This window comes from Microtus ochrogaster, unplaced genomic scaffold (genome assembly GCF_000317375.1).
Source record: "Microtus ochrogaster isolate Prairie Vole_2 unplaced genomic scaffold, MicOch1.0 UNK52, whole genome shotgun sequence".
Classification (NCBI taxonomy): Eukaryota; Metazoa; Chordata; class Mammalia; order Rodentia; family Cricetidae; genus Microtus; species Microtus ochrogaster.
Genome location: NW_004949150.1, coordinates 1,995,878 through 2,008,151, shown reverse-complemented (window position 1 = coordinate 2,008,151; position 12,274 = coordinate 1,995,878). Strand labels below are relative to the sequence as shown.

The 12,274-nt window shown below is 42.0% G+C and overlaps 1 protein-coding gene across 1 annotated transcript in view; it reads left to right on the top strand.

Annotated features, from left to right (window-relative positions):
- Pkhd1 (PKHD1, fibrocystin/polyductin) overlaps positions 1-12,274 on the top strand; it is a 430,053-nt gene that overhangs the window by 37,498 nt on the left and 380,281 nt on the right. The window contains exons 21-26 of the mRNA XM_005369574.2: positions 1,922-2,060; positions 3,523-3,650; positions 6,026-6,210; positions 7,155-7,277; positions 8,626-8,731; positions 9,149-9,424. Of these exons, the coding sequence (XP_005369631.2) occupies positions 1,922-2,060; positions 3,523-3,650; positions 6,026-6,210; positions 7,155-7,277; positions 8,626-8,731; positions 9,149-9,424 (957 nt within the window). The remainder of the gene's footprint in view (positions 1-1,921; positions 2,061-3,522; positions 3,651-6,025; positions 6,211-7,154; positions 7,278-8,625; positions 8,732-9,148; positions 9,425-12,274) is intronic.

Genomic DNA, 12,274 nt, shown 5'->3' with positions numbered 1-12,274 from the left:
CTCTTTTGTTTATCTCACTATTTTATCTTGCTTTTTGTGCTTATACTATTATGCCTTCGCTTTACTACCGTCTGACTTTGAATATTTGTTTTTCTCCTCTGTAAAGCGATTGTAATAAAGAGCCAACATCAGCACTGAGCCATTGCTAATCATTTGCTCTGGCACACTTGGAAAATGATGCTGTTCAGACTCACGTTGAGACGACCGACTGAATTTGCTGGTGTCTGAGACAACTGGCCAGGAAACTTTTGTAGTCCCAAGTACCGCCCAGATGTTCAGAGGAGCCCGTATTTCACAGACTTAAACATATAGGAGACTCTAGATTAAATAACAGGTGCCGCTTCATTTCTCCTCTCTCCATTGCACGCCATTCTGCTCCTCCATACCCTGGAAACCAAGGACTTAATGCCTTTTCTTGCCACCTCACTTTTTACTGCAAGGCTTTGTCGACCTAGAATCATCTGGGGGAGAAAGATGACACATGGAGGGACGGGTGGGGACAAGAACGAAGACTGGGATAGGTGAAGCAGTGATCTTCCTTTGTCAGTTAGCTCTGATCCACCCTAAGTTTTAGTTAATGAAATGATGAGCTATATAATTGAACTCAGTCATCACAATTAACAATATGTGTGTCTGATCAATGTATTATGAACTTATTCTGCTTAATAGTCTATGGAAATTCTTTGTGTCTATTGTGGTAGCATTCATTATTTATGATTGTTGTTTTCATCATCATCATCATCATTATTATTTCATGTAATTCTCAAGAGCACCTGAGATAGTCCTGTTACCTCTGTTCTATGTATGAGAAAATCAGGCAATGAGGGGTTATTCTCAAAGCCTTTCTCTCTCCCAGTGCATACAACTGGGATATGGTGACAGATTGGAACCCAAAGTTTTCTAACACCATCTCTTTACAGAGCGCATGATCATATTGAGCAACTGCTCTGTGCCAGTGTTGCAGTAAGAACCGGGCATGCAGGGCCAGGCACTATGGCATATGCCTTTAAACTCAACACTGGAGAGGGTGAGACAGGCAAACCTGTGTGAGTTCAAGGATAACCTGGTCGGCATAGTGAGTTCCAGGATATCCAGGGCTACACAGTGAGACCCTGTCTCAAAGCGAGCAAGCAAGCAAGCCAAAACAAACAAAAGTAAGCTAACACAAACAATAAAAGAAGTAGTCATGAAAAATAAATAAGACAAGGCTATCGCTGCCCTTGAACTCTTTGTAATCTGAACCGTAAGTAATGTTGAGGAAAAGCTGTGTTACCCAGTAGGAAGACACGGGATATTGAAATGTTCAGTGGTCATCAAAGTCAGCAGCCTTCCTGAATTACCTACCAGGAAAATTTCCATCCATCCCACATCCCTAGTGTTAGACACGAGAAAGCTGAGCATTGTGGAGCTTATGTTGGTTAGCAAAGTGGCTGTCAGAGGGAAGTGGGAAACCCTGGACTTGAACTAGCATCTTTCTGTACACATATCACTTCACCATGAATAAGCACTGGTTGTGAGAGCAGTTCTGGTTATGAGAGCCTAGTCCGTTCCTGAGGTCGATGGCATTCCTGGGGGGGGGGTTCTGTGTGTCACTAAGGTTTCCACAGGCTGTGGGAAAGAAGGGGTACCTGTCACCCACACATAGAGTGAAGGGGTGTTACAAGAGGTGTTTGGCTGGTGGGGGCTGGTTGATCGTTGCTACGGAGTTTATCCTCATGTTCATACGCTGCTGCATTTTCCTCTTGGTAATCAGTTGAATGTTGTCCTCCTGTGCCCTTCCCCCTGAGCTTCTCTGATGTAGTAGATGGGTAGGGATCTAGACTTCATGTATGCATGTGACTCATCATCTTCAGCCAGAATCTTCCACCTTACAAGCCTCCATCTTGAGTTATTTGGTACTAATTGGATCATTGGTCTCTAGTTTCTCAAGCTGATCCTGGAACAGCCCGTCCAGGTGGGAACCTGGTGGAGTCAGTCTCGGTGGTGGGATTCCCTCCAGTCTACAGCATAGCCTTCTGGTTGGCGGGCTGTGGTTCAGAGCTTCCTCTCATCACTGCACGGTAAGGAAGTGGTTTTCCTACACGGATGTCCTCAGTATCCACAGCTGGCTACTAAGCACACAGGTGCAGCTTTTATGGAGGTGGCGAAACTCTCTGCTGTACTGTTCAGAGCCATGGTCTTATCTCAAGTTATGATACACCAGACTCAGATGGAGGTTTGGTGTAGAGACAAATGGCTGGGACATGGTAGTTTGGGGTCAGAAAATTTGAATTTTCTACGACCTAATGGTGCTGACTCAGCTGAGAGCTACATGTAGGAGCCCATTTCCATTGAATTTGTTTTTAGATGGTTTGTTATGTTTCTCAGAGTAAACACTGTTTTCCATTTATTCCCCTAATTGCAGTCCCGGTATATTGATCTTGTTGGAATTCCTTCAGTTTTAAGGAACAAAAACAGGCATTTCTGAGAACTCACCAGCAGATGGCACTAGAGCACCACAAGCGTGGCTACATAGTTGTGACTTATTTCTGAGGGTAATTTACAGCGCAGAGACTAAAGATCAGCCTCCTTGAAGTCCAGGGACCACATGTATGTTACCCTTTTAAATTCACTTAAACTCTGCAGGATCAACAGAACTGAAATGCTCTGTCTTGTACGTGCACTGCATATACACGTGTGTGTACACATGTACACCATATACACACACATACACAAAATAGTGCCATATCGGATGGCTCTCAGCTATTAACTATGAAATGATAAAAGCCAGTTTGAGTTACTGTGTACAGTACACTCAGAGGGCTCCTGATGTCACCTTCCTCTCTGACTTTACCTCAAGTCCCCGGGCTCCTCTGGAAGCCTGTGACCACGCTGGAAAAAGAGGACGGTTCTGTCTGGAACACGCCTTTCAAAGAACACCAATCCCATTCATGATCGAAAGACCTCCTCAAAGGTTTAACGTCCTTAAGCCATGTCCTTGGGGCTCGGATTTCAACAAGTGACTTCTGTCTTTGTGAGGGGACACAACTGGTCAACTCATGGCAGCGATTGGACAGCTTACAACCCCAGTTCATGCCACAGTTATTTGGGTCATTTGTTTATCAAAAGAAGGGCTGCGCTGGCACTGGGTCTATATATAAGAAGTTAGTGAGGCGGGGTAGATGCTCCAGCAGGAGGTGCTGGGGAGACACTGAGGGACCAGGGCACACTGACCCCAGAGTATGCAAATGAGGCTCTAGAGAGCCATCTCTTCTCTGAACCAGAAATGGAGGTGGCAGAATTGCTTGTTGCTCTGGACCCCTGTGTTCATAGGACCAATGTTGGTAGCATGTTCTTAAGGAGCCTTCTGTTTATACCACACTGTTCCTGCTATGGTGGGAAAAGGGCATCCAGTAGCTGGGAGGTCGAACTCAAAGCATAGAAGCATGGGAGTAAAACAGTCTTTGTAAAGAGCTGGGTTTTGTCGACATCACACATCCTAACGACTGTGGTGGCTAACACTTTGCTTTTGATGTGCTGCAGCTACGTGCCCGCTGAGGGGACAGGAGAAGGATCTGAACTGACTGAGGTGACAGCACAGAGACTCCAGAGGACAAGCCCACCCTTAGGAGGACACTTCTTCCTCCAACTCTTTGATACAGTGATACCTGGTAAGGGGCTATCAGGGTATGGTGGCGGAAGTCACAAAATAATCCCACACTAGTGTAGAATTATGAATAACAAAGGGTTATTTATTTAGGGGAGACTTACAGTTCACTGTCCTAGATAACAGTCCTCTGCACGAATGGGGAATAGGAACAGAGTCTAGTATCTGGAAGTGAGAAACAAGAGAGCGAGCACACGCTCTGCAGCTGCATTTATAGTATAAGAGACCACGCCCAAGTGTGCTGTTATCTTAGAGACTATTGGCTGGAGGTCCGGAATGTGCTCACACAGAAAGGGTACAATGATTCTCATGTCCATGCTGGGGATTCATAAGGTAAACATCAGACTGGGAGTTCCACAGTTAAGGTGACAGGTCCGAAATGACTGTTTTAAGATTACAGACCTGAGAAGGGATGGACTGTTCAGTCCCAGCCTTTTCAATTTGTAGATGAGGAAAGTGAACGAATTGGCTTCCCGAGGCTGTGGTAATGAATTATCACAACTTGGAGACTTAGAGCTACGGAGGTTTTTTTCTTAGTTCTGGAGTCTGAAGCCCCACGTGAAGGTGTGAGTAGGGCCCCAACTGTCTGTGCCCTCGGGGATAATGTGTTGGTTGTCCTCTTTAGCTTCGGCTGATGCTGCCAATCCTCAAGTGAAGCTGCGATGCTTTATCCTGTGCCTGTGGTCATGGCCTGTTTTTCCTTTGTCTCAAAACTTCCTCTGCCTTGCTCTTGAAGGATCCACAAGAATTTACTGCACGATTCATGATAAACTCTTCCTCTCACTTCCTCAACTTGGCCATGTCTTCTGTCACATGAGATAACATTTATTCTTTGGCCTTGCAAAGGGTTAAGAGGACACTGTCATATCGCTTTTTTATTCTGGGGGTTGGGATTCAGCCAGCCACACTGAAGCTTCCCTGAAGTTCTTAAAAATAATCGATGACAGGGTCTAGATGTGAACCTGGGTATTTCAGGTTCAAATTCATCTTCTCTCTGAAATTTCATAGGCCAAAGCTCCTTATACCAGTGTCATCAGAGTTAAATGTAGTGGCAATTATTTTGCTATTAAGAATTTTAGCAGTCACCTAAGTTTGAGATTATGGACACAATTAGCACAGTGCTTTAAGAGCTTCGATAATATAGACTTTTAACAAAGCACAGAATATGAGAAGAGATAGCAATATTGTTCAATAATCTTATTGATAAAAACTGGCAGAAGTGCGTGGCTTCAGAAGCGAGGCTCAGAAGCATTTAGGAAAGCTGTAAGCATAGGTGATACATGCTTCCCAAATCTTTTTTTTTTTTTCCTGAGAAAGGCTCTTCCTGGGTGAGAGGCACATAGGGCCATTTTGACTATAATGGGATAGCATAGAAAAAGCTGAAGACACCTTGGTTATTGGAGCCTGGTAAATGGGCCAGTGTCCACAGCGCCTTTGTCTCTATGGTACGAACCACCTTTCCTGCTATTAGATGCAACCTGATGCTTGTCACATTACTGCCGGCAGAGTCACCGAGGGAAGCCAGCCTTAGCCCAACTTTTTGAAATGAGTACAGACCTCCAATTATGTGAAAATGCAGAGCAATGCTTTTTAATCATGGGACTGCTGTTGGCCTTGTGGAAACACAGTGGCACTTTATTAACCCTTCAGGGCAGCGTGGCATTCAAGAGGAAGGCTCTGGAGCAGGTGGACGGCAGCCTGAATTTTAATCCAAACCTGCCTCCCTGGCTTGGCAAGCTTTTGAATACCGTTAGGGTTCATTTTCTTCATCCCTCAGGTAGGCACGGAGGTGCCCCAAATGGCCCACCTCGCGGTGCTGTTGGGACCAGCTAATGAAATGGAAACTTTGGGTAAAGTGTAAAGCACAGAGATTTGTTATTTCTCAGTGGGGATGCGGAGCGGGGAAGCAGGTGGCTGGGCTTAGAGGAGATTCTAATAGAGAGAGCAAAGAGAAATGCCAACATTCCTCAGCTGTGTTGGCTATGTTTTATGGGTGTCAGCTGCTGTACGCCGCCCCTACTCCCTGTGAAAGGTGGCCAAGATTTCTCTGTTTACAGGACCAGCTAAAATTTTCCAAGAAAAAGCCAACATTTAATTAGACTTTCAGCCATCACAAAGGTGTCTGGAGCGTGTGTGTTCAGTTGATAGCTGAGACCGTCTTGTCTGACATAGCACGGTCACTGTTTGCCATGTGATATATGACACTGAAGGAAGCATCTCAGTGTAAAACCAGGCACCTACTTCTGGGGAAAAATATGATCTTAAGTTGGGTAAAGGTGCTCTTGTGTTATATTTTGATTCTGAAAGTTTAGCGTGATCCTGGTGTTTATTTTCTTCTATCCACTGACATCATGTTTTCTGCAAACTCTTGGCTCGCAGATGTGCCAGTGCACATGTCTTCCAGACAGCTTCACAAGCTATTGCAGGACAATGCTGATGCGTCCACATCTGGATACCTCAATGTCAGTGACATCACTGTGACGAAGGAGCTAAACTCCTGCTATGAACATGTCTGGACTCTTTCTTGGACTACTCAGATTGGGGATTTGCCCAATTTTATCAGGGTAGGTATAACCAAACTTTTTTGTGGTATAGAGTTGATGGAGAAATTTTGTAAAGAAACATAGAATTATATGAATAAAAATGGATATAGATTATTATTATTGTTATTTGTTGTCATATTATAGCAAAGGGGTTTTATATCTTTCATCAGAAAGTTTCAACCTGAATTTTACATCTCAGATATCATCGTATTAAACCCAGTGCTTCCTTCCCTAACTTAAGGCAGAGAGAGGAGCTGCTGGTCAGTGTCCACCACATAGTTTTCCACAGCTGTTTGTGGATAATTCAAACAGATGTGATCGACTTGATCATCATGAGGCAGATGGCATGGCAGAAGGGAATTTAGAAAAGGATTTTCTGTCTTTGGATAATGACAAAAGCAGATGCTCTTGCATATGTAGTGTTTTAAAAAATAATCGAATGATCATCAAGAACTTGCTTATTATAAAATGAAGCCCAAGATGAAATTTTATCCAAGCTTTATGGCACTGTCAGATAAGTGATTTCTCAAGTGAAATCCTGGAGTGAGATGGAGGAAGAATGATAATATTTGTGCTGATCTCAAAGCACTATGTTCTTACATTTTATTTTAATATTTAGATTACAGCTAATATAAAAAGAGGCACATAGAAGCAAAATATCTCAAGACTTAACATTATTCTTATTATTTGAGTGTGTGTGCTTCTGCTTGACAACTCTTCTCACAAGCAGATAGCCCATGTTTACCTTTTATTAGCTACTTTTTATTTATTCTGTTAGGTTTCTAGACAAGGTTTCTCTGTTTAACAGCCCTAGGTGTCCTGGAACTAACTCTTAGACTAACATTCTTTATCAATTCAAGCTATGAGAGTCTTTCAAACAGAATGTGGAATAAAAACTCATTTGTTTCCCTCAAGATGAGATTTCTTTGCCATGAAAGAATTGATCAGAAATGTAACTATCTCAGGTCTCAGATCAAAATCTCACTGGAGTGAATCCTGCTGTAATTGCTCGTGTGGTATATGATGGTGGAGTTTTCCTTGGACCCATCTTCGGAGACATGTTGGCAACTGCCAACCAGCAAACTCAGGTGAGAGTGTTGGGCCACTGGCACCAAGCATATTTCAAGTTCTTCACTTGTTTGCATTGAAAGCCAAATGGTTCAACTTCTGTGACTCATTTTTCTTTCATTTGGATTGCTTCCACAGTGTTTCCAAAGTACTATGAAAACATAATTGCTTTGCAAGCAATCATGGTCTTTATAAATATTTATGCTATTATTGTGGTACAAAAAAAACAGAGGACCCATATAGCTAAATACGTATAACTAATTATTAAGTATCCAAACTGGGAATGATTAAATATAATTAGTATCTTTTAAAATTTATTATTATTATTTATTATTGTTGTTGTTGTTGTATATGTATGATGTGTGTGCAGGTTGGGGTAGGAGAGCATGTGACTGGGCATGCGTGTGGAGGCCAGAGGATAACTTTATGGAGTTGGTTCTTTCCTTTCATTTTACATGGGTTCCAAGGATTGAACTCAGGTTATCAGGGTTGGGTGGCAAGTGCCTTTATCAGTTGAGCCATCTTGCTGTTCCTGACCCTTATTTTTATCTTTTGAAAATAAATCATTACAAATAAGACTGACGGGCTCTTTGTTACCCATGCCGTTCAAGTATGCCCTTCCTCTTACAGAGAACTTACATAACGTGGCTGCCCACTTAAATCTAGCCCACTTAAAAAAATCCTACAGAATTGATCAAGTTGATCAAGTCTTATCTTTTATCCTCCCTCCCCAATTTTAAACATTATTTGAGGTAGCATTCAAACTGAGTTAGTATTCATTTAGTTCCACAGGAAAGGAGAGCTGTAGAGTCTGAACTTATCATCTAGGACAAAAACAACTTCAGACCAAATGTAGAAATACACTTTGGTCTGCAAGGAAGACAGAAGAACAGTGCCTAATAGTTTGTACCAGCGGGGGAAAAAGGTTGTTTTCATGATGTGCAGGCCTAGGCATAAAAATATCCAAGTTCATGAATTTACTTACCAGATGAAAGAGGACACATTTTAAAAACAATTTATCCTATTCAGTCATGTACAATATAGGTGTCTGGATGAGTCATAGAGCCTCGAAGTTCAAGGCGAGACTGGGAATCCCAAAAAGGGCACTAATTCAGAGAACTGTATATTAACGTATTTATTTGCACAAATGGATCTCAGTATTTCCACAACTTGGAGAAAATTTAATAAGTTTCGAGCCATTCATTTTTTTATAAGAACTTTCATTGAGAAAATAGAAAAAAAGGAGATGAGAATGTATGAATCATAAAGACATTTTAATTTAGGAAATGCTCACAAATCTTTTGTGACTGCCCTTGTGTTCCTTAAGTCCATACATTTTCTCTTAATTCTCTCACCTCCCTCCCTCAGGTGGCTGTGCAAGTGAATGACGTTCCAGCCCATTGTTCAGGCTCCTGCTCTTTCCAGTACCTGCAAGAGTCAACTCCCAGTGTGGATTATGTGCGGCATTCCCCTGGTAGGCTCTAGATATGAATCTTAGAATCAGTGATTTTTAGCAGAGGCCCTGTAGAGCATCATCATTTTCAGGAGATGTGGATGCAATGGAAGGTGCATGTTTGATCCATTCAGGGATGTCATTTCTTATTTAAATGTATGTGTGTGATTATTATTAGTCCTTCAGTCTGACCTTCCTTTCTATTATTATTGGGTGATTTACTTGTATGAAGTTATGGCATTTCCTTGCTAGTCCGAGGAAGCTGAAGGTGGGGATTGTAGACAGAATAATGAACGCAGATGTCTCAGCCATTAGTCGACTTCTCCAGTTTTGGGAGAGGAAGCCGAAAGAGAACAAGCATCTGGTGTTGGAGTGAGAGCTCTTGAATGGAGTGTCAGCACTGATTTGACGTTTGAATCCCCCGCCCCCCTTTTTTAGGATGTGACGTCAACCTACTGGTTTATTTGACTGGAACTGGTTTCCCTAGAGATGCCCAGTCCTTGCAGGTTACAGTGAACCAAACAAGATGTGAAGTTATCTTCTCAAATGAAACAGATGTGGTCTGTGAGCTGGACCTGCTACCAGTTGGAGTGCATCGGATTTTGATGCTGGTGAGACATTCAGGGCTTGCTGTTAATGCCAGTGGCGAAGGCCTTTTCCTGTATGTGGAACCCAGGCTGGTTGCTGTGGAGCCTGCTACGGTTGCAGAGATAGGTAATGTGGGCGGGCCTCCGTTGTGTACCTGTTCTCTGAAGTGACAGTTCTTGTTCATATGCACAAATCTTGGCCCAAAGCATGATACATTCTATACGTATTGAGATTTGTAGCTTTTTGTTTCCTAGACATTTCTTCAAGTAAAGCTTCTTTTAAGCTCCGAAATGGACTTGCCTGGCACATTAAGATGAGATGAGAATTTGGCTGATGGTCTGACACACTAGACCATGGAGTCACTTGGATGGTCATTCATCTGAAAAACTTCAAGATGCTAAATGAGACATTGCTAGTTCTAGGGAAAATGTGACTTGCTTGAGGCTTCATAGGGAAGGGGTGGAGCCAAGGCACAAAAGAGAGTGCTGGGTGTGTCAGCATTTAACAGGTTCTCTGTGCTAGGCTGCCTTGCCTTTAGAAGCCTGAGGATGCCTCATTTGTAGCTTGACTAGCTTTCTTTGAGAGAAAACGGGTCAAGAGATGGCAACACTCTTGTTGAGTAGCAGTGTTTGGCAAGTATGCCCACTCACTAGGAACGTTTTACGTAGTTTTTATTTTACAGCCTTCTCTAGTATTCTTGGAAACTTGGCTAGTATTCAAAGCCAACTACTGTTTGCATAGTTCAAGTCTAGAGAATAGTGGGTCTTGTCAACATCAGAACCATGGATTGGATCTCAGGTCCATAGGAGAGTAGAGATCTTTCCAAGAATTGTTACTTTCTGAAGGACTCTACTAGTTTAGGGAAAACTCCAGCTGGATTCTAACAGGTTCAGAAATACCCAGACTCACATTTGCTAATGTATTAACATTGTAGAATGCAATGCACAATTCCTTTTCTTAATGATTTGTATTTTGTCATTATTGATTCTGTTGGCTAGAAGCCTGTAGCTCGGAATACAGTTTAAAGTGGTTTACTCTAGGCAGAGTCATTGTTTGAAGGACAAGTTTGCTTCTGATTCTGTTTTGTCTTAGGTGAGTGCATCAGCAGGCCCACCCCTTCTCAGGTCCACACAAAATAGCAAAGTCTTTTCATTGATGTCAGGAGGGAGCAACGATACATGTTTTACTCAGAGCGAAAGACCATATTCCTCATTATCCCATGAATTATTCCCTTGAGTTTAGGGCTTATTGCAGCCTTCTGACTAGATTTATTAGAGGTTCGATCTCACAGAGTGATTTTCCCAGTTCAGGCCACACTGCTAGATAGCAGACATCTTCTAGGCAAGCAGGAAGCTCAGTCAGCTACTTGCCCAACATAGAGCGATTTGGACTGCTCAGTTTTTCTGGAGTTGACAGCGCTCTCAAAATGAAAGACTTAAGGTTTTAAAACTAGAATGACAAACTTTTAGTGTAAAAAACTAATCCCAGAAGAATTGAAATGCTATGAACAGCCCTGTCAGGAGGCATATCATCATTGAACAGTGAAGAGATTTGAAGGGCTTGGAGCATAATCCATTGTCCTTCCCTGTTTTAGCAAAAGGCATGATACTCTAAGAAGGGATAATTTCAGATGCTTATCAAGTAACTTTTTAAGGCTGGGAGGTGGGATCTGAGAGAGGTTCTTGCTGTTGCTTTCTTTGTTATTGCATTAGACTTTCCCAGTGAACCCATCTCCTGGCCCTGTCACCTATACAGTGTCCATAAATGCTCATCACTCCCTGTACACAGTACCATGCTGGGTGCTGGTGACCTTAGTGCTTCAAGTGTGGCCCTGAACAAGCAGTAACTTTATCAACCGGGAGCTTGTTAGAAGTGCGGTTTTCTGGACCTTCAGTGTCAATCTGTATTTTAATAGAATCCTCAACGTCTCTATGAATAGTCTAGTGTGTGAAACCCTGCTTTAGGGATTTAAAGAGAACCAGGCAAGGCCTGTTAAAAAGAAATTTAACTAAGAGCAGAGTACAGAATGAATACATATAAAAATGAGATCTGCAATACTCAAAGTCACCACTTATCCCTTCTCAAGCATTCTCAAAAGAAATGTTTGAGAACAATCTTGACTTTTCTTACAGACTATTAATTCACTTTTGGGCTAAGATAGAGTTGCCTTCTTAGGCAGTGAATCCTTGTGAAGCACACATTTTCAAATGAAAATGGTGAAATCTTACCACCCCTATGATTTCTCACAACCACCCTTGACAAAAATCATCATAATGAGATTATGCATCAAAACTCAATGCTGTGATATGGTAAATAAAAATAAAAATTAAATTAAAAATAAAATGACGATCTTGGATAGGTAGTGGTAAAGATGTAGAGCAAAAATATTAAGGGGAGAGAGTGAAGTGAGAAGGAGGACTTTGTTGGGATAGGGTGATCATTAGCATTTGCTGAAGAAATTTCTGGGCCATGGGTTTAAATACACTTAAAAATTTAACATATATTCCTGGAGAGATTTCTCAGTGTTAAAGTGCTTGCTATGCATAATTTGGATCCCAGGAAGCCCATGCAAATATCAGATGAGCAAGTGTCCCGTATATAACTCCAACCAGAAGACAGAAATTGGATTGGTAGAGCAAGCTGGCTAATAAAGCTATCTTATCAATGAGCTCTAAGCTTTATTGGAAAACCTTGCTTCAGAAAATAAGGTGAAAGAGCTAAGGAAAGGAAAATGACTCTTGACATCAACCTCTGGACTCCACATGTCTGCGCACATACATGTATCTGTACCCACATGCATGAACATTTGTATCCGCTCATGCACACCACATACATGCATGAAAAATTGGAATTAAAATATAATAGTGGTATGTGTCAGAAATATTCTTTAAGGTTTCTACAGTTTTTTACATATAGGTATGAATATCTATTGCCTACATCTTACTAATATATTTTTAATTTTTTGATGTTTAATAT